This window comes from Neoarius graeffei, chromosome 8 (assembly GCF_027579695.1).
Source record: "Neoarius graeffei isolate fNeoGra1 chromosome 8, fNeoGra1.pri, whole genome shotgun sequence".
Lineage (NCBI taxonomy): Eukaryota > Metazoa > Chordata > Actinopteri > Siluriformes > Ariidae > Neoarius > Neoarius graeffei.
Window position 1 is genome coordinate 42,196,000 of NC_083576.1, and position 23,672 is coordinate 42,219,671.

Below are 23,672 nucleotides of genomic sequence, written 5' to 3' on the forward strand. Positions count from 1 at the left end.
AAAAACTGATACAGGTAGATGAAAGAGTGATAGTGTGATAAAAGTACTATACTAGTACTACTGAGTGATAAGAAGTCCTAGTGAACGCTTGATAAGTAGACAATAATAAATAATTAGGTGTATTTTTCAGCGCTCGCTGTGCACGTGCACTATGACTCAAAATAATAGTAACAGCAAGAAATAAAAGTTACTTTCACCCCTGAGTAAAATTCATACATGAACAAATCTAATATATGAATTTCGAGCCTTGTATATTACATTACACACGAGAGAGAGAGAGAGAGAGAGAGAGAGAGAGAGAGATGCCACAGGATTTTTGTACCAGATGCTCTGCTTACAGAACGTGTAGAAACGTGCATGATATTTTGCACCATTTTCTCTGCCTGATCCAGTCATGATCAACAAATAATCAATTCAATAGCAACCCTACAGGACACATTTACCAATATGAACATCATCCATGACTGGGACAAGTACAGATCTTCCTTCTGCCATAAAAGGGGAAAAAAAAAAAAACAGGCGAATGATATTTTGATTTATAGTGCAAATGCATCAATCACGCAAGCGTAGTTTTCGCTGTCCACAAATCACTGGGATGGATACCGTCAGTGACGAAACACATTATGTGCCTTGCTGTGTTGGACCGAGTCCGGTTCTAGAGGACTTGACGGGCTCGTTTTAAATGACTACCGTGCAGTTATTGTCCAGAATCGGAAAGAAGTCAACACTCAACAGGGCCCTTCATTATACGTGTACTGACTGATTCGGAGTCCTGGTCTCCATGTTTTCAACGCTGCATGTTCAGAGGTTAGAAAGAATAAAAGATAGCCACAAGCGGCGATGAGGGGCCCTCGCACCTCCGGTTCCGCGACCCGTCACACGTTTTCATCGTACAATGCACATGCATCCGAGATCTGAGAGAAAAGCCTGGACATCTTGTGTGCGTGTGCCACCAGTGAGGAGTTTTTCAGTAATGGAGCCATTACTGTCCATGTCCAAATGGTGGTGCTATACGAGACGGTCACTTTGGGCATGTGGAGATCATCAGAACCATTATATCCTATAACCTGTGAAGTTTGAGCCACATCAGGCAATGCATAGTGAATTTATGACACTTCCTGTTTGCGTGGTATAAATTTATCGTTTTGCCATTTCAACATCTTGCAAGATTTCACAAATGCCTTCACAATTCAAAGTCAGCAAGATCTTGACATTACATATACCAAATATGGCACGAACCCAACAAACTGCCTTGAAGGAGCATGTCAAAATGTAACACCTCAAAAAGCACAGAACCAAAAATAACACTTCCTGCTGAGGATGGCTAATAGAATGTATATTACAATTTTGTTCATCTTGGTGCACCCCACACACACCTACCAAATTATACACGGATAGGTGAAACTATATACCGGGCAGAAGCTCAATGTCATGTGGGGGTGCTATGGAGTCCCCCAAGCACACTCAGGCCTCCAACCCTGAGTAGCAGTGGCCAGGACTGATGTGTGTACCAGATTTCATTGGCAATGGAATCATTACTGTCCAGTTCCAAATGGTGGCGCTATACCACAGGGTCACTTTGGGCATGTGGCTATCATCAGAACCATCATATCCTATAACCTGTGAAGTCTGTGCCATATCAGGCAATGCGTGGTGAATTTAACAGTTCCTGTTTCCGTGGCGGAACAAATCTGTCTCGCCATTTCAACAGCTTGCAACTTGTTTCAAACCCCTTTGCAATTCAGTCAGCAAGATCTTGACATCACATATGGGTTGTTTTACAATCAGGGTACAAAGTTTGTGTCACAGGTGTCCAAAATTCAAATTAAAAAAAAAAACAAAAACTATCAAATCTGCACTTTTGGAAATTAATACACATATGAACATAGGCATGTGTAATAGTTTGTATTAGAAGAAGATTAAGTGTAGCTTTAAGCAGGGCTGGGAGAAACAAATGAAGTGATTCTCGGAGAGGACTTTTTTTTTTGACAATTCAGAATCCACTACTTCCATCGTGCTTTTAAATACAAGGCTGTAAGCTTTGTGTTAGTTATTTCTAATATTTATGTCCCAATATCTTGACCACATTTTAGGATGAAAATCATCATTTTAGATATGTTATTTTATATTGAAAAATTAGCTGTCTCGGAGAGGAAATTTTTTTGACACAATTACATACTAATTTGATCAAAATAGTCTGAAAACTTACTGGCATTCAACATTAAAACTTAACTACGTTTCCAATGATATGGAACCAAATATTTGTTTTATGGTATAAAGAATGATGCAAGTGCATCCCTTTTGGAGCTACCTGTGGTCAAAAAAAAAGCACTTTTTCTAAATGACACGAGTAATTTTGCTAAATATGACACATATTGCCATACATTAGGGCTGGGCGATATCAGAAAAAATTATATCACGATATATTTTTACAAAATTTTCGATAACGATATATATCACGATATAAATCAAATTACCATTTTTGTATTTTCTTTAATTTTCTGCTCAAAATATGAACATTACAAATTAGTAGTTCCTTCCTAATTAACAAAAATAGCTTAACAAGCCTTCAAGTTTCACAGAACCAAAACAAACTGGATGCACATTCTTTTGTTCTTTGTTCAAATGAATAAACTGAAAAATAAAAACTATATACCATTGTTAATCATTTGTGCAAATTCTAGCAGCTTTCAAATAAACATAAAAGACATATTGACGTGTAAACCTTATGCTGCAAGGAGAAAAAAAAAAGTGCAATCCTGTACGTCAGTGTGTTTAAAGTGCTGATGACACGTTTTTGACATCTTTGGCGATGTTTTATAACATAAAAAGTAATTCCCGATGATCCATATATTAATTCACGAAGGCGCCTATTTTACAAGTTATGATAAAAAACACGGCTATTTGGGCAAATTTGACGGGGCTGCAGCACCCAGGAGACGGAGGAGGAGCTATATGACATCAGCGAAAGAATCTTCCTCCTAACTTACCAGTTTGTTGTTGATGCGACAGGTGTTCAGTTTGTCATTATTAGTATATGCCTTCGCGTTGTGTTGCTGGCTTTTGCTCCAAAACCTACAAGGATGGGGTAAGTTTATTCAAGTTTCCCAGAGATCCCGAGCTGCATGCGAAGTGGGTGAAGCAAGTCAGGCGCACTCGTGACAAGTGGGAGCCCTCACCAACATCCGTCCTGTGCTCTGAACACTTCGATTTGGATTGTTTTGACACCCTTCCCAGCTTAAAAGAATCTCTTGGGTGTTCAGTTCATCACAAACGTGTGTTACTACCATCAGCAGTGCCTACACAGTGTTGCCAGATTGGGATTTTCCCCCCCAGTTGAGCAGTTTCAAGTGCATTTTGGTGGGTTTTGAACACATTTTGGGCTGGAAAACGTCAGCAGTATCTGTTGCCAGATACTGCTGACGTTTTCCAGCCCAAAATATGTTCAAAACCCACCAAAATGCACTTGAAACCGCTCAACTGGGCGGTAAAAATCCCAATCTGGCAACACTGCCAGTATTCCGGAGGGGGTCTACTAGTAGCTATGCCGGATCCAAAGACAGTCCTCCTGTCAGAACAAGTGTTGTGAAACGACATAAGATAAAGGTACGTAGAGCTATAGATTCTACATGATAATCATAAATGTAATCATAAAGTCGGCGTGATATCAGTCATGTATTTGCTTGTGAAAGCTTGCGGCTTTCATGTAACTGCCGCCTAGCAACGAGAGGCAAAGGGTAAAGAGGGTAGGCTATCATAGATTCTATTCGGAAGAGATCAACACAATTCTAGACTCCCAGAAGAGGAACAGCTAGCACTAGAGAGTTCACCGGCGTTTTCATGCGCCATTTCCATTGAGTAGAACCAGAGTAGAACCATAGGATGTCTATGAGTAGAACAGCCAGTGAACCGCAGCGTGTTCTCCCGCTGACGTCACAACATGGCCGCAAGCCACGGACCCAGTTTTCTTGCGCTGTGCAATTAAAAGTTGGATATTTGCGTAACAACAGCTTCTTTTCACGTAATTATAACAGAAATCTAACATGTTTGCCATGGTGTATAGTTTATTTAAGAAATTGCATAGAGTCATGTTCGTGTCATCAGCCCTTTAAGGTTTGACTGTTTACAGGTTATGAGCGAGGAAGACAAGTCTATCCACTGTCTCAGGTTTTAAAACTGCCCTGTGGCAGGTCACAATGTTACCCCCTGTGCTAAATACCCTCTCAGAGGGTGTGCTGGTTGCAGGGATGCATAAATAGCGCTTTGCAAGGCAGCTAAGTGCTCTGACTTTCCTGTTCAGAACTCCGGTCAGTCGGCTTCTCGCTCATTTTTATAATCGCTTTGTTTCACGCTTTGTTGGAGAAATGCCGCGCTCCTGCAAACTTCACCACAGCCATGCTGTGCGTTGCTGCTACATGTGTGTGTTTGTGTGTGCACGCAACCTAACTTGACATGGCTCTCTTCCAACTGATTGGTTACGTGCGGTACTGTTTAGTTATGATTGGCTATTCGCGTGTCTGTCAAAACTTCGGATGAAGTAATTTTATTGAAGGCGTAGGCTTATCGTAGGCATATTGTACGTGTCTAATTTCTAATCGTAGAGATTTTGTATCGTGAATAACATCGTAATCATAAAATCGCCGAGCCCTACCATACATTCACCAAAAATAACATTATCACCAAATTTTTTTTTGCATGGTAAATAGAGCTACAGGGCTACAATAAACAACCAAGTTTATTTAGTCAAGCCTTTTGATATTGAAGATAAGTGTTAAATGTGATTTTTAGTTTGCGTACCCTGATTGTAAAACAACCCATATGACAAATATGGCATGAATCCAACAAACCGCCAAGGAGGACTGTGTCAAAATGTAACATGTCAAAACACACAAAAATAACTTACTTCCTATTGATTATGGCTAATGAAATGTATATTGCAATTTTGTTTGGCTTGGGGCACACCACACCTACAAAATTTGACACGGACAGATGAAACTATATACCGGGCAGAAGTCTCAAGGTCATGTGGGGGCGCTATGGAGTCCCACGGACACACCCAACCCAGGTTAAAGCCTCTATCCAAGAGTAGCGGTGGCCAGGACTGATGCGTACCAAATTTCATGAGAGTTTTTCGGCAATGGAGTCATTACTGTCTGGCTCCAAATGGTGGCGCTATACCAGAGGGTCAAATTGGGAATGTGGAGGTCATCAGAACCATTATATGCTAAAACCTGTGAAGTTTTAACCATATCAGGCAATGCACGGTTAATTTATGACACACTTCCTGTTTGCGTGGCGTAACGGATAAATTTATTGGTTCGCCATTTCAACATCTTGCAAGATATTGCAAATGCCTTTGCAATTCAAAATCCGCAACATCTTGACATCACGTACACCAAATATGACATGAATCCAACAAACCACCCAAGATGAATACGTCAAAAAGCAATGCGTGTCAAAACGTACAAAACCAAAAATAACCCACCTCCCGTTGAGAATGGATAATACAATGTACAGAGTTTTGCAAAAGTATTCATCCCCCTTGGTGTTTGTCCTGTTTTGTCAAAGTACAAGCTGGAATAAAAATGGATTTTTGGAGGGGTTAGCACCATGAGTTATACAACGTGCCTATCATTTTAAAGATGAAAATTGTTTATTGTGAAACAATAAGATGAAAAAAAAAAAATCTGGAGAGTGCATAGGTATTTACCCCCTTTCGTATGAAACCCCTAAATAAGAGCTGATCCAACCAATTCACCTCATAAGTCAGATAATTAGTTGATTAAGCTCTACCTGTGTGCAAAGTAAGACATAGCTAATCCGTCACATGATGCCTGTATAATCGGTTCTGGAAGGACCCTGACTCCGCACCATAGCAAAATAGAAATAATATCACCACTACAAACTTGACAAGAGAAGGCCACCCACCAAAACTCTCAGACTGGACAAGGCAGGGCTTTCCCCAAAGCACAGATACGCAGCGCTCCACCACGCTGTGCAATGTCAGCACCACATTGTCACTTACATGCAAAAAAGGTCAAAACAGGGCTCAACTTTAGCGGTAGTCCGACTGGACGGGACAAATAAATGCTTGGTCCAGACAAGTCAAATCTGCAGCCGCTTGTCCAATGAGACAAGCTGAATTATTCCCAGCTCTCCCAGAAGTTCTGGGAGTCTCCCACATACTGATAGCAGCTCCCTCAGAGAGTGCGCAAGCTGATTGCTTGATCTTGCTAAGTAGACCAATTGGTTTTCTGTGTGGGCAGGCTTTACTTCTTCTCTCCGAGAGAGAGAGACACCATCCTGATTGGTCTACTTAAGACAAAACAATCAATGTTCTGTGTAGGCGGGCTTTACGTCTTCTATCCCAGACCAAGAGTACATCAGTTCAGTGTATCCAGGAGTGTCATAGCAAAGTGCCCCAAAAAAACAAAATATATATTTAAAAAAAAAAAACACCTCACTTCATCTAAGACCCACATCATTTTACCCCTTGGCTAATAGGGGTAAAATAATGAGAGAGTGTTGCACACTGTACTGTTTGTAACCGTGACTGTCGCATTGCCCACGGCAGGGTAAATGATTGTAAAAGACATGCTAAGGTGAGTCCAACAGTGTCATTTGTTCACATGCAGATTATTTAGACCAGCTGGCAAGCTGCACAATAAGGCCAAACTCCTTGAAGACTTGCTACAGTTGCAATCAAATATAAAAAATAATGAGTTAAATAATAGTAATAAGCAGTTTACATACATAGTATAAAAGCAGTCCACATATTTTGTCACATTTTCTACATATGGACCCTTTTCACGTGACGTCACGACAAACGCGGCCGCCATTTTGGACATGTACTACCAGTAGTTTACCACAGCCAGCATTGAGGAACGGCAGCAAAGAAAGTGTTTATTTTCAGCAAGACTTCCATCATGCCACTATATTGTTATGCACCTGGATGTAGTAACCATCAACAAACAAGGCAAGGGTTATCATTTTATCGGATCACGGTAGATGCTGACCGACGGAGAAGATGGATAGCGGCCACAAACACGAAAGATTGGCAGCCCTCGGCATACCAGCGCTTGTGCAGTGACCACTTTGTTGGAGGTAAGACGAATAAAATTAGCCAGAAAAGGCATTACATTGCTGTTAACATTCTGTGGCGGCGAGTGTGTAACCAAATAGGCTAAAATAACCCATTGTAACCTCTTTGTTCTTCTGTAGTAGCTATTAGCTAACGACATTAGCTAGCGTTGTGTTCCTTTGCTGTTGGTAGACTGTAGGACAGATCAGAGGCAGTGTCCTACAAACAGCGCTTAAATTTGGGGGGGAGCAAGCCGGAGCGCACTCCGGAACCTCGGGCGTTGGCTCCGGCAGCTATTTACACTGGATCCGGTGATCCGACACCTCGTTTGACTATGTAACAAAAAAAATAATAATAATAATAATTAAATAAAAAAATGTAAGTTTATTTAGTGTTAATGTCTGATTTTGATATCTGTCTTGTTGGTGATTTCTCTCATGAAACGACATCCACAAAATATCTGCAGATGAACTTAATTTGCAGTGTTATTACAAAACATACCCAGAAGCGCAGCGCCGCGCCCCCCTCCCCCCCTCTTTTTTCCCCGCACCGGAGCCGCTCATCCTCTGCGCTCCGGGACCTCCCACTTTACAAATTAAGCACTGCCTACAAATAAGTGTTCAAAACAAGAGGAACATGTATTTGTCTCTTAAATCCAGGCCGTTCCTTGTAATCTGTAACAACGGTTGGAGAAAGTAATGGCAAATAGTGAGTGCACAAACCATAGAAGGTAAACTGTACACAGTGCCAGGGCAGTGTGATGGTAAACGTCGCTCTCTAAGCCTGCTAACCTCAATTTTTGAAAATACCTCTCCCTCTGCTCACCCTGTAAATGCCCTACGTCGCTGGATAGCAAAGGTGTTTTCTGCATCTCGCTCCTTTTTCTTGTATGTTCTCCGTTTGTCGCCTTCCTCGCATTCAAACCAATTCGAGCCGAAGTCCGCTACATGTCCTAAATGGTGGTCGCGTTTACGAAGGTCACGTGACTGAAAAGGGTCTATAGGCTGATCTAACTTGGTTTACACACAAGAGAAAATTACTCAAAGTATTACATATAACTGCTCCAGACAATATAGTAATGATACCTTATGCTTTTATATCTTTTAGGGATCACATATTTTAGGGATTGTTGAAATATTTTTTTATAGTAATTATTCCAGAGTTACATCAACAAAGTTCCAACAAAACTAGTTCAACCCCCTCAGTGATCCGGCCGCGTTCTTGTTTACAAAATTCCGGGGAAGTTGAGTACAGCAGGTGCGTGTGTGTAAAATTAACTACATCATAATATCTAATTATAGATTAACAGACTCGGAATTCAATGAAATCGGAGAAACGGCGATCAAATACCTCAATAAACTAAATATCTGGGGTGAATCTTGATTTCATTCTGACTTTTGTCCTTTCCTTCTGTATGGTTCACATATCGTAAAATATTTTGCAGGAATTTTACGACAATGCCGAACTCACTCACGGTTCGTTTTCATTCACAACGTGATTGTCACCCTTATCATGTCCAACTTGTTTTCTTTCGGTTTCATTTCTTCAAATTAATTTATACTTCAGGTTTTACTAGATTAATCAAGCTTTAACTGTATTTCCTCCAGAAGCTTTGAATTTGGACGAATCTGACTTTTAAAAATGCAGATCAGGTAATGGGTTATAAAACATGCACCATAAGGCATTAGATAGTTTTTGTTTATTGTTATAAAGTTTGAGTTTTATTCAAAAATCATTTAAGCATAATGATCATAACTATACCTGCTTTTTGATAAACTTTGTTAACCACCATCAGTAAGTGCAGGTTGATTGGAGATGGATGGATGTGCAGGAATAGTGTCTTGATTATAAAAGAAACAGAAAACAGGCATATAGTCCAAAACGGCAGGCTGAATCAATAATGATAAACAGGCAAAAAGGTCTAGCAAGGCACAAACAGAGTAAACTGGGCAGGACAAGATCGGAACCCAACACACAAACAAGAGCTAATAACCAGGAAGACAAGGCAATAACAACGGCTCAGTAATAGCAATGAACAACGCGATATATTTCACACTGTGTAGGCGTGTGCAGCGTCCTTTTATGTGCGTGCTGATTGCACTTAATCCAGGGCAAGTGCTTGTCATTGGAGGCACGCACTGTTCAGAGCGCACACAAGTCAAAGTCCACTGCGCACAGGTATGACAACCACGCTCGTTGAACTAGTAAATGCACTGTAATAAAAACGTTAGGGTCAGGACAAGTGAAAAATCTTGCTGCTTGTCTGACTGGATTAAAAAGTTAAATGTCGAGCCCTGCAATACCATAAATTGAACAATGCAGAGTACTTTCCACACCTAAATATCTCCTATTCTCCTCTGAAAATGAGTAATAACTATAGAAATAGGAAGACATTGTAATATATAGGTCTAGGCTAGGGGTTCTCAACCTTTTCTACTTTAAAAGGAACAGTCCACCGTACTTCCATAATGAAATATGCTCTTATCCGAATTGAGACGAGCTGCTCCGTACCTCTCCGAGCTTTGCGCGACCTCCCAGTCAGTCAGACGCGCTGTCACTCCTGTTAGCAATGTAGCTAGGCTCAGCATGGCCAATGGTATTTTTTGGGGCTGTAGTTAGATGCGACCAAACTCTTCCACGTTTTTCCTGTTTACATAGGTTTATGTGACCAGTGACATGAAACAAGTTCAGTTACACAAATTGAAACGTAGCGATTTTCTATGCTATGGAAAGTCCGCACTATAATGACAGGCGTACTAACACCTTCTGCGCGCTTCGACAGTGCATTGATACGGATCTGTCATTCTGAACTATTTAGTATTTGGCTTCAAACTCGAAAAAAAATTTGCAGTCCACTAAATGGCGCTTTGCAGCTCACTAATGGGCCATGGCCCAGTGGTTGAGAAACACTGGTGGAAATCAAATGGTGCTAACCCCCCCCCCCAAAAAAATCCATTTTAATTCCAGCTTGTAACATGACAAAACAGGACAAACACCAAGGGGGATGAATACTTTTGCAAGACAATACACACACACACACACCCTGTACGTTTTCTGGTATGTATGGTGCTAGTTGGGCACCCCTGCTGGTCATGATGACAAGTGACAAATGAAATCTGGTCTCTTCATTCACATTCTGACCACCCAGCCACTTCTAAAACTGCTTCATGGCATTTCACACGCCAAGATTTTCCAATTGCTTTGACAGGGCTTGCAAGTTTACAAGCCTACAGATATGTGACCGCTATTGTCATGTACATATGCAAGTTAATCTTTACAATACGTAATTTCTCACGCACACAACTGGTCATTTGTGTTATGTCAGATTATGACTGAACAAGTACAAATAAAGAAACTGTGAGAGTTCCAAAACAAAGTTCAATAAAAAGTGGTCTTTTGCATTTCCATGTATACAGCATGTGAAAGACCAGCCAGGCAAAGCGTTCTGCACAGCAAGTATATATTATTTTTAATAACTTATTTACAAGATCTTGGCCTAAGGCTTAAAATTTCCCTCTACATTTCTGGTTTGTAAAGAGATCCATACACTACCGTTCAAAAGTTTGGGGTCACCCAGACAATTTTGTGTTTTCCATGAAAAGTCACACTTTTATTTCCCACCATAAGTTGTAAAATGAATAGAAAATATAGTCAAGACATTTTTCTGGCCATTTTGAGCATTTAATCGACCCCACAAATGTGATGCTCCAGAAACTCAGGCCCTCCCTGTCCACACGGCAACGGATTCAGGTGAATCCGATACAATTGTTTATCGTTTCGGCCTGGCGTCCACACGGCACCGGCGTTTTGGGGCACCCAAAACGCAATCTTTTGAGAACGGGTTCCAGAGTGGAAAGATCTGGCAACGTTGCCGTTGCGAAGTCGTCTGGATGAGTAGAACGGATTTGTTTACGATGACGTCACAACCACATGACTGAGTGCTTCACGCCGGGTAGAAGTGTAATGAACTCGATGCGAGTTGTCAACAAATCCTATAACTTGGTTCATGAAACGCGCTTACAAAATATTTTCACTGTGAATATGTATTGTGTAATGGTGCAAAGTGAGAGAGAGAGAGAGAGAGAGAGAGAGAGAGAGAGAGAGAGAGAGAGAAAAAGAATAGCTCTTAGGGCAGAGTCAATCCCGCCAGCAAAAATAGGGAAAAAAGGAGCGATCTCACCTCTTCAGATGTTGGTTTAAGTCCTACAATACATTCCTCAAAAAGGGCGTAAGAGAACAAATTAATCCATCAACGTGTAGCATTCAATTTATTCCGGATCATTAAAGACGCCGCCTTCCGCGTAGAATCATACGTCATCCTCGCCGCCATATTGGATGGGTCAAAGCGGAAAATAAAGATGCCTCATTCATGTGCTGCGTTTAACTGTACCAACAGGTTTACCGTCCAAACGAGATCACATGGGATTACCTTTCACAGATGAGACTGGAAAAATACTTTTCATTGTATTTGGTCATTATAATGTAATTTTACGAACAGATTTTTCTGACTTTGTGGCTAATATGAAGTCTCGCACATAATAGTTTATGCGCATGCGTCCTTACTTCTATTGTTCTGGTGTCTCCAAAGGGACCGTCTTACAGCACACCTAGAGGTGTGGCATGTGTATTGCATCGTTTTCAGCAAGTGTTGCGTTGCCATATGGACCTGATATTTTACTGATCGTTGCCCATTTGGACGCGATATTTTTTTTAAATAACATCAAGTTGCCGTTGTCGTGTGGATGTAGCCTCAATCTGCTCAAAGGAAGGTCAGTTTTATAGCTTCTCTAAAGAGCTAAACTGTTTTCAGCTGTGCTAACATGATTGTACAAGGGTTTTATAATCATCCATTAGCCTTCTGAGGCAATGAGCAAACACACTGTACCATTAGAACACTGGAGTGATAGTTGCTGGAAATGGGCCTCTATACACCTATGGAGATATTGCACCCAAAAACCAGACATTTGCAGCTAGAATAGTCATTTACCACATTAGCAATGTATAGAGTGTATTTCTGATTAGTTTAAAGTGATCTTCATTGAAAAGAACAGTGCTTTTCTTTCAAAAATAAGGGCATTTCAAAGTGTCCCCAAACTTTTGAACGGTAGTGCATGTTGGAAATATCCCAGTGTTTTAATACATCTAAAACATAGATCTGAATCTGATAAACTCTAACGTAGGCCTCCAATAGTCGAATGTCTTGAATGATCCAAGACTAATGCGTGATTTAGCAAGTGTCAAGGTCATTGCCCCATCAAAATAAACACTGTTCGCTGCTGTCAGATGCAAAACATGCGCTGTTGTAAACTGTCAACAGATACACAATCCACTTGTAAGTTTTGATACCAATATAAATTACATTACATTATTGGCATTTAGCAGACACTCTTATCCAGAGCAACATACAACATATCCAGAGTAGCTTAGGATGCAGTTTGGGATTAGGTGCCTTGCTCAAGGGCACTCCAGCTATTCCTGCTGGTTCACGGTACCAAACCGGCAACCTTTGTCATATTATATAAGCTGAAATGCTTGAAAAGTCACATTTCGATGCCTTTTTTTTTTTTCCTGGGGGCACCCCCCCCTCCTGCACCCTCCCCACTTGCTGGCTTTGCCACCGTTAGCCAGCCACTGCATAACCTCTGCCTCCAGCATAACTTCAGAAATGGATCGACATTTGGAAGTTGAAAACCTTGGACCTATGTTACTCTTCCACAGTTGTACAACCCCGATTCCAAAAAAGTTGGGACAAAAGTACAAAATTGTAAATAAAAACGGAATGCAATGATGTGGAAGTTTCAAAATTCCATATTTTATTCAGAATAGAACATAGATGACACATCAAATGTTTAAACTGAGAAAATGTATCATTTAAAGAGAAAAATTAGGTGATTTTAAATTTCATGACAACAACACATCTCAAAAAAGTTGGGACAAGGCCATGTTTACCACTGTGAGACATCCCCTTTTCTCTTTACAACAGTCTGTAAACGTCTGGGGACTGAGGAGACAAGTTGCTCAAGTTTAGGGATAGGAATGTTAACCCATTCTTGTCTAATGTAGGATTCTAGTTGCTCAACTGTCTTGGGTCTTTTTTGTCGTATCTTCCGTTTTATGATGCGCCAAATGTTTTCTATGGGTGAAAGATCGGGACTGCAGGCTGGCCAGTTCAGTACCCGGACCCTTCTTCTATGCAGCCATGATGCTGTAATTGATGCAGTATGTGGTTTGGCATTGTCATGTTGGAAAATGCAAGGTCTTCCCTGAAAGAGACGTCGTCTGGATGGGAGCATATGTTGCTCTAGAACCTGGATATACCTTTCAGCATTGATGGTGTCTTTCCAGATGTGTAAGCTGCCCATGCCACACGCACTAATACAACCCCATACCATCAGAGATGCAGGCTTCTGAACGGAGTGCTGCTGATAACTTGGGTCGTCCTTCTCCTCTTTAGTCCGAATGACACGGTGTCCCTGATTTCCATAAAGAACTTCACATTTTGATTCGTCTGACCACAGAACAGTTTTCCACTTTGCCACAGTCCATTTTAAATGAGCCTTGGCCCAGAGAAGACGTCTGCGCTTCTGGATCATGTTTAGATACGGCTTCTTCTTTGAACTATAGAGTTTTAGCTGGCAATGGCGGATGGCACGGTGAATTGTGTTCACAGATAATGTTCTCTGGAAATATTCCTGAGCCCATTTTGTGATTTCCAATACAGAAGCATGCCTGTATGTGATGCAGTGCCATCTAAGGGCCTGAAGATCACGGGCACCCAGTATGGTTTTCCGGCCTTGACCCTTACGCACAGAGATTCTTCCAGATTCTCTGAATCTTTTGATGATATTATGCACTGTAGATGATATGTTCAAACTCTTGGCAATTTTACACTGTCAAACTCCTTTCTGATATTGCTCCACTATTTGTCGGCGCAGAATTAGGGGGATTGGTGATCCTCTTCCCATCTTTACTTCTGAGAGCCACTGCCACTCCAAGATGCTCTTTTTATACCCAGTCATGTTAATGACCTATTGCCAATTGACCTAATGAGTTGCAATTTGGTCCTCCAGCTGTTCCTTTTTTGTACCTTTAACTTTTCCAGCCTCTTATTGCCCCTGTCCCAACTTTTTTGAGATGTGTTGCTGTCATGAAATTTCAAATGAGCCAATATTTGGCATGAAATTTCAAAATGTCTCACTTTCGACATTTGATATGTTGTCTATGTTCTATTGCGAATACAATATCAGTTTTTGAGATTTGTAAATTATTGCATTCGGTTTTTATTTACAATTTGTACTTTGTCCCAACATTTTTGGAATCAGGGTTGTATACTACAAAATAAAAACAAGTGTTGCCAGGCAAAACAAACCTTGCCCGGTAGCACTTATGATGAATATGAAGGAAGATATCGCAAAAAATAAATAAATAAATAAATAAAATTGGTACCCTATGGGTACATGTGGCTACTGCTTATAAATAAAGTTGTTTTCTGATACCATGCCCATACAGTAAATATAGCATCTATATTTACTCTATGAGGCAGCAGCCACAAAAATGAAGCATAATCCAAAAATGAACAATGTAAAAATCACAGAAGTAAAATATACCAAGTATCTGTACTTTATATTATGCTACTCTTACAGTTTTCGAAACTGAAACGTCCAAACTGAGGCTGACACACATGCTGTCACCATGACCAAAACTCTTATTTCCTGGAAATGGCCCGGCGCTAGAGCTCAGTGGAATGCACTTTCCCTCTATAATAAACAAACATGTCTGAAAGCCATTTCTTTATTCTAGTCCATTTATTTCAAATGGTGAACCGAATTATTTACACTCACCGGCCATTTTAATCAGAGCACGTGTATGTGCAGTGCGCGATCGTTACACTTACATTCTTACAGCACGATGACGTAGTGGCTAGCGCCTGTATATAAGGCAGTAGACAGAATAAAAACGATTTTGACCTTTTTGGTGACCCTGACCGGATGACCCTCAAAATGTTGGAGGTTCTATTTGAGACCAATGCCCATCTATCCTGAAAGTTTCATGAAGATTGATCCAGCTGTTTTCCCATAATTTAGTTTACAAAAAAATTCAACCGAAAACAATACCTCACCCCGCTTATTCCATAGTGGGCGAGGTAAAAAGTCTCGATTGTGCTGAACGCATGTCCAGTAAAAGCAACAAGGTCTTTAAAGGGGAACTGAAGTCATTTTTAAACTTGCTTTATTTCTTAATTAACGTGTTATTCAATTACATTTTCGGTTTTATTAACCTTATACCGTGACTCGCAGTGGCATATTACACTAATTGGCCTTTTCAGTTTTTAGCCACGTTGAATGTAGTTCGTATGGTCCACAGCAAGCATAGCTTATCCGCACAATCTTCACGAGACTTGTTCAAGACTTCAAACGTGAAGTGTCAGCACCGCCATTTTGAAAACTGTTTACAAAAACATGACATGGCCAGATCTCCATATCATTCCAATTTAGATTAATTTACAGATTTGCCAGCTTCATCAGTGATGGAGATTATTCTATACGACTTCGATCCAACGTAGAGTAGAGGAGAGCTGGAAAGACGACGGGATAAGGACTAGTCCGTCACACTGGTAATTACGTCATTACCGTCGCACAATTAAAACGTGCCAGATCAGGTGGCTGGTGGGTTTGCAAATTAATAAATACATGCATGTATTTTTGTGATGACATTATTACAAGTGAGCGCATTTCCCACATAATCCTCACCAAGGTTTCAAACAGCACTACAAAATGGTGTCCCCACTATATAGTGCCCAGGGAGCGATTTTGGACATAGGGAAAACTTCCCGCTTGATTACGTCAGCATTTGAAGGAGGACGCACGCACGTCTTTTGACAACGTTGGAAGATGTTGGTCACTTTGATTTCCATTGTATGTTTTACTTCCGTCCTACGAAGTCTCGCACAGGTCTCAGCGAATCTCGTTTACGACCATTGCTTTGACATATGGATTGATACAACATATTTCAAACACTCATAACTTGCTATAGCAGTGACAAAATAGCTGTCAGAAATGCATTCCTACATTTTATAAAACGAGATAAATAGAATTTTGATTAAAAAAAATAAATTGCCTTCAGTTCCCCTTTAAGTATGGCTGCCCACAGCTCTGGATGTGTGCGCACGAGTGTTAACTGCTTCAGATGAGTTAAACGCAGAGGATGAATCTCAGTGTGCTTGAGTGTGCATGTGACAAAGGTTTCTTCTTCTTAAAAGTAGAAGTCTACAAACTCTTGGGCATAAACTGATTCTTGGCCAGTGCGCTTTCCAATTATTCTCATCTCATTATCTCTAGCCGCTTTATCCTGTTCTACAGGGTTGCAGGCAAGCTGGAGCCTATCCCAGCTGACTACGGGCGAGAGCCGGGGTACACCCTGGACAAGTCACCAGGTCATCACAGGGCCGACACATAGACACAGACAACCATTCACACTCACATTCACACCTACGGTCAATTTAGAGTCACCAGTTAACCTAACCTGCATGTCTTTGGACTGTGGGGGAAACCGGAGCACCCGGAGGAAACATGCAAACTCCACACAGAAAGGCCCTCGCCGGCCACGGGGCTCGAACCCGGACCTTCTTGCTGTGAGGCGACAGCGCTAACCACTACATCACCGTGCCGCCCTGCAATTATTCTGCTGCAGTTAATTTTAAAAATACTTTTAAGCCGCTTGATGTGTGCTTTTTAACCTGTGAAACACACCAGATTTAAAAAAAATAATTCTACATCAATTTGAGGTCAAAAAGAACAAAAGCAGATGCCCAACTCAAACATGGACTGTATGAGACTTGAGGCAAATATGTTCACAAGTCTTAATTTCCAAAAGCAAATACTCATCTCATTATCTCTAGCTGCTTTATCCTGTTCTACAGGGTTGCAGGCAAGCTGGAGCCGATCCCAGCTGACTACGGGCGAAAGGCGGGGTACACCCTGGACAAGTCGCCAGGTCATCACAGGGCTGACACAGACACCCATTCACACCTACGGTCAATTAAGTCACACCAGTTAACCTAACCTGCAGGTCTTTGGACTGTGGGGGAAACCGGAGCACCCGGAGGAAACTCACACGGACACGGGGAGAACATGCAAACTCCACACAGAAAGGCCCTCGCCAGCCGCAGGGCTCGAACCCGGACCTTCTTGCTGTGAGGCGACAGCGCTAACCACTACACCACAGTGCCGCCCTGCAATTATTCTGCTGCAGTTAATTTTAAAAATACTTTTAAGCCGCTTGATGTGTGCTTTTTAACCTGTGAAACACACCAGATTTAAAAAAATAATAATTCTACATCAATTTGAGGTCAAAAAGAACAAAAGTAGATGCCCAACTCAAACATTACAGCTGAACTGTATGAGACGAGGCAAATATGTTCACAAGTCTTAATTTCCAAAAGCAAATACTCATCTCATCTCTAGCTGCTTTATCCTGTTCTACAGGGTCACAGGCAAGCTGGAGCCTATCCCAGCTGACTACGGGCGAAAGGCGGGGTACACCCTGGACAAGTCACCAGGTCATCACAGGGCTGACACATATGGCCCTTTTCCACTACCCTTTTTCAGCTCACTTCAGCCCGACACAGCTCGCGTTTCGACTACCTCAGAGCAGCACGACTCAGCTCGCTTCAGCCCTACTCAGCTCCCAAAACTCGCACGGTTTTGGAGTGGGGCTGAAGCAAGCCAAACCGAGCCGAGTGGGGCTAGGGGCGTGAGGAGACACTCCCCTGTGCACTGATTGGTGAGGAAGCGTGTCCTCACATGCCCACACACGCCCCGCGAGCACGCTGGGATCTGTAAACACCGTAAACCCGGAAGAAGAAGAATTACGAATTACGAGAATTTCTGAAGCCTTATGCGCCTCGCCTCATCTATACGCTCTTGCCAGTATCTGTTGGCGTGGTCGGTGACAACAAGCCACAGCACCAAGACCAGCAACACTAACGACTCCATGTCCTCCATGTTTATTGTTTACTATCCAGGTCGTGAGACTACCGCTTAAAAGGTCACTGATGTCACTGTTTGCGCCGCCTAACGACATCACGTGATGTCCACCCACTTTCGCTAACTCCACCCAACGTGTCCACCCACTTCCAGCCAGCACGGTTCAGCGCGGTTGTAGTCAAAATGCAACTCCAACAGCCCCGCTCAGCTCGACTCAGCCCAACTCAGCCGCGTTGGTAGTGGAAAAGCGGCAAAAGACACAGACAACCATTCACATTCACACCTACGGTCAATTTAGAGTCACCAGTTAACCTAACCTGCATGTCTTTGGACTGTGGGGGAAACCGGAGCACCCGGAGGAAACCCACGCGGACACGGGGAGAACATGCAAACTCCGCACAGAAAGGCCCTCGCCGGCCACGGGGCTCGAACCCGGACCTTCTTGCTGAGGTGACAGCGTTAACCACTACACCACCGTGCCGCCCTGCAATTATTCTGCTGCAGTTAATTTTAAAAATACTTTTAAGCCGCTTGATGTGTGCTTTTTAACCTGTGAAACACACCAGATTTAAAAAAAAATCATTCTACATCAATTTGAGGTCAAAAAGAACAAAAGCAGATGCCCAACTCAAACATGGACTGTATGAGACTTGAGGCAAATATGTTCACAAGTCTTAATTTCCAAAAGCAAATACTCATCTCATCTCTAGCTGCTTTATCCTGTTCTACAGGGTTGCAGGCAAGCTGGAGCCTATCCCAGCTGACTACGGGCGAAAGGCGGGGTACACCCTGGACAAGTCGCCAGGTCATCACAGGGCTGACACAGACACAGACAACCATTCACACTCACATTCACACCTACGGTCAATTTAGAGTCACCAGTTAACCTAACCTGCATGTCTTTGGACTGTGGGGGAAACCGGAGCACCCGGAGGAAACCCACGCGGACACGGGGAGAACATGCAAACTCCGCACAGAAAGACCCTCGCCGGCCACGGGGCTCGAACCCGGAACTTCTTGCTGTGAGGCGACAGCGTTAACCACTACACCACCGTGCCGCCCTGCAATTATTCTGCTGCAGTTAATTTTAAAAATACTTTTAAGCCGCTTGATGTGTGCTTTTTAACCTGTGAAACACACCAGATTTAAAAAAATAATAATAATTCTACGTAGGTCAAAAAGAACTCTAAAAGCAGATGCCCAACTCAAACATTACAGCTGGACTGTATGAGACTTGAGGCAAATATGTTCACAAGTCTTAATTTCCAAAAGCAAATACTCATTTTACAAAATCTTTGGGAGCCCAAGGTTTCTGGTTCGATTCCCTGGACCAGCAGGAATGGCTGAAGTGCCCTTGAGCAAGGCACCAAACCCTCAACTGCTCTGGGTTTGTTGTATGTTTGCTAAATGCCTGTAATGGAATGTGCAAAAATATGATGAAGCAAGGTTTAGCTACCGTAATTGCACTCGTGGAGCGACATACGGACATTTCTCTTTGTACATTTAAAGGTTCACGAGTCTTTTGAAAGTGCACATACTACTTGCACCAAACAGAACACTTTACGTCCAGGGTGAACGATACCAGTCATCGTGAAACACTATTGCTATATCCGCAAACTTGCCTTCGACCTCTTCAGCCGCCATTTTCTAACCGAGGGAGGACATGTTGAACAAACACAACAAAAGAGGAGCGGCCATTTGCAACTGGCGCAGATGTACAGCTTATCATTTGAATATATGTGCCGCATTATTTTATATTTAACACATAGATCTTACCTGATGTGTGGAATTCCAACTCCCCCTTGAAGGATTTTATACAGCTTGCTTTCGTACAGAAGCTGAGGGTGTCTGGCTTTCTGTGACTCCAGTTTTACAGCGACCTCCTAAATACAGCACAAAAGTATAAATTCTCATAGCACGGTGGATGCTTCGGTGGAGATGTTATATAAATAAAATAAAATAAACTGCTACGTTCGCCAGGAAGTTTTTGAAAAGCATTCGAGATGCGAATGGAAGGTTTAGCTACCATTGTTAAATTAAAAACAGATGAATCGATGGCCATCAAGTTATGAAAGTGAGTCAGCACAAACATCGGTATTCCAACGACAAAAAAAAAAAAATCTGAACTAAGGGCCTGGTTCCATTCCACGGTTTACATGAATATATCGAACTAATCGTATTAGTATTCGTACTGCTCACAAAAAGACTTTGACCTTACCTCTCCATTTGTAATGTTGATTGCCAAGTATATGTCACCAAATGATCCAGATCCAATTTTCCGGACAAGCTTGTATTTTCCCCCGACTATAAATTCGGCTTTAGAACCGCTGCTACTAGCCATGACTTTTTGTGATTCCTAGAAACTACTCGATCGTTGTAAAAACGACGACGTTTGTTTAATCTGTTGGTAGCTATCTATCTTTCGGTTCTGGTCTGAATCAGGTTGAAGAATACTCGCTAGTTAAACTAGAACCCTGCTGTCTGTCTCTCGTCCCTGGACACTCACGAAGAAGAATATTTCATAATTAGTCATCTATAGGTGATCGCCCTGAAGTGTATTCCTAGAAATCTGTGCAGTTTACGGATCAGCTTTCCAAAAAGTGTTGTTAAAACAATCTCGCTAACCTCTTACGGTATATATCCGTCCAGCCCTGCGTTCGACGCTTTCTCTAAACCACCTCAAATAGAGGGGCGATTTTAGACTTTGTTTAAACTTATCTCACAGTGAAACGCATACATAAACGAATCCGCCTTATCTGTTGTAATATTAAAGAAAAGTAGTCGCTACTTTTTTCCCCAAAGCGCAACCCACTCACACCGCCATCTTGCTCGTCTCAAGCTGATTAACTGGTTCTCTTCTAAAGAATGATAGAGCAGTGCTGCAGGCAGGGGAGAGGTGGTGTGATGTCACGGAAACGGATACAATGAATTCGGGAACACACACGGAGACGTGGCCTTACACGTTTTGTCTGGAGAACACTCGTTTTATGATCGCCCTGTCAAACACTTTTTGATTTTCCTAGTGCACATATAGTGTTGTGTTTTGAACAGTATAAGGACTGGTCTGGTCCACCCAGGGGTTTGGGGTTATTTGCGTGCCATCATGTTGTTTCTGGAACAGCAAGTGTCCCAGCTCTCAAAATGCGCAAAAACAGATGATAACTGGAGCGGCGGCTACAGTTATCGACACCTTGACGATCTTTTGGCCATTACAAAAAGCAGAAAAGACTTTCTATACGTAAATCGTGCATGAATAGTTACTCAAACTTCCACAGGGAAAAAACGAGTTGACTCCCGATTACTTAGTGTATAAGATCACGTGACACCGTTCCACAGTTATCGACATCCAGATGATTATTTATTTTTAAAAAATGGTATGTGGTATTAAGTTAACAAAACATATAGTTTTTATTTAATTTTTTTTTACACAGACTTATATTTTGTACAAAATATCTTTTATATGAATATATCGATTCGGTGCTTACGTAAATGAGGAAGTAATTCTAATGTTTGTAAACAAATGAACAGTTTAACCTGTGTTAAATATTTTCGTAGATCACATTTTGTTAATCATTTGTTGTTTGTACTAATTTCTTCAACAGACAATTGACATTGTAACCACATGAAAATCCAGGTCAAAGGCTGCATGTCATTCCTCGAACGAAAACTTTATATTTTTACATCTAAAAATATAAAATGTCCACTGATATTGTAATATATGGTAGATATTTATAACAAACTGCAAAAAAAAAAAATCTGAATGGAACAGAAAAATCTGAATATTTCAAGCATGTAATTTTTTATATGCTAGGAATTTAATTCCGGTCGAATTCTATTTATTGCAGTAGGATTCCAAATACTCTATAAGCATTCCATTCTGTTATGACTCAGAAAATATTATTATAAATCACAGCATTTTTATTTTTTAAAGTGCTTCATGCTTCAACAAATGTTACACAAAGATCGATACATAACAGTTGTAAATGTCACTTAATTCCACAGGGTGTCGATAATGGTGGACACCAGTGAAAGTGATCACTATTATGGACACCTCACGTGACTTCTCAGACGTGCATTGAAATACAAAATGGCGACTGTCAAATGAAAGGGTGAGGAACAAAGTAGGTTAAGACAAGGATATCATGAAATATCAGTGAATTTGATAAGTAAAAACATGTCCAGGGCGGCACGGTGGTGTAGTGGTTAGCGCTGTCGCCTCACAGCAAGAAGGTCCTGGGTTCGAGCCCCGGGGCCGGCGAGGGCCTTTCTGTGTGGAGTTTGCATGTTGTCCTCGTGGGTTTCCTCCAGGTGCTCCGGTTTCCCCCACAGTCCAAAGACATGCAGGTTAGGTTAACTGGTGACTCTAAATTGACTGTAGGTGTGAATGTGAGTGTGAATGGTTGTCTGTGTCTATTGCCGCTTTTCCACTACAAACGCGGCTGAGCCGTGCCGTGCTGAGTTGGGCTGACTCAAGCTGAGCGGGGCTGTTGGAGTTGCATTTCGACTACAACCGTGCTGGCTGGAAGTGGGTGGACACATTGGGTGGAGTTAGTGAAAGTGGGTGGATGTCACGTGATGTCGTTAAGCAGCGCAAACAGTGACATCAGTGACCTTTTAAGCGGTAGTCTCACGACCCAAATAGTAAACAATAAACATGGAGTCGTTAGTGTTGCTGGTCTTGGTGCTGTGGCTTGTTGTCACCGACAACGCCAACAGATACTGGCAAGAGCGTATAGATGAGGTGAGGCGCATAAGGCTTCAGAAATTCTCGTAATTCGTAATTATTCTTCTTCCGGGTTTACAGTGTTTACAGATCCCAGCGTGCTCGCGGGGCGTGTGTGGGCATGTGAGGACACTCCTCCTCACCAATCAGTGCACAGGGGAGTGTCTGCTCACGCCCCCAGCCTCACTCGGCTCGCTTTGGCTCGCTTCAGCCCTACTCCAAAACCGTGCGAGTTTTAGGGGCTAAGCAGGGCTGAAGCGAGCCGAGTCGTGCTGTTCTTTGGTAGTCGAAACGCGAGCCGTGTCGGGCTGAAGCGAGCTGAAGTGAGCTGAAAAAGGGTAGTGGAAAAGGGCCATATGTGTCAGCCCTGTGATGACCTGGCGACTTGTCCAGGGTGTACCCCGCCTTTCGCCCATAGTCAGCTGGGATAGGCTCCAGCTTGCCTGCGACCCTGTAGAAGGATAAAGCGGCTAGAGATAATGAGATGAGATGAATGAGAAAACATGTCCATGATCTTTCCACCATGCCTACCTGCGATGATAATGTCCAGGTTTTTCTCAATTTGCCGATCATGCTAAAAAAAATTCCATCTCAGGTAACGAGTTGTGTCATCAGACGACAAGATCAAAGGGCGAGAGGGGTCTTCCGGTTGATTAATTAATCAATAATAACTGTTGTAACTGAAACTCACTGTAAGACTCCCTACGTGTGGGTGGAGCACTGAGGACGGCAGGACAGAGATCAGGTTTGCAAGACGGCTTTATTGCCACACTTTTCAGTGAACAACGTTATATTGCCTAGACACACACACACAGCCAGCGTCTAGTCCGGAGATCACCCCTCTGCTCTCACTCTCCCTCCTTAAATAGGGCGCGGTCACTGG

General features: G+C 42.2%; 1 protein-coding gene across 5 annotated transcripts in view; it reads right to left on the reverse strand.

Moving 5' to 3' along the window:
• The window catches only part of csnk1a1 (casein kinase 1, alpha 1), a 222,916-nt gene extending 201,987 nt beyond the window's left edge, over positions 1-20,929 (reverse strand). For 3 of the 5 annotated variants that reach the window (XM_060927644.1, XM_060927642.1, XM_060927643.1), the window contains exons 1-2: positions 20,285-20,929; positions 19,843-19,949 (exon numbers count right to left, since the gene is read on the reverse strand). In XM_060927644.1, the coding sequence (XP_060783627.1) occupies positions 19,843-19,949; positions 20,285-20,407 (230 nt within the window). In that variant the 5' untranslated portion in view covers positions 20,408-20,929. The remainder of the gene's footprint in view (positions 1-19,842; positions 19,950-20,284) is intronic. The other 2 variants (XM_060927646.1, XM_060927645.1) reach the window with 2 other exon arrangements.
• Positions 20,930-23,672: the final 2,743 nt, after the last annotated feature.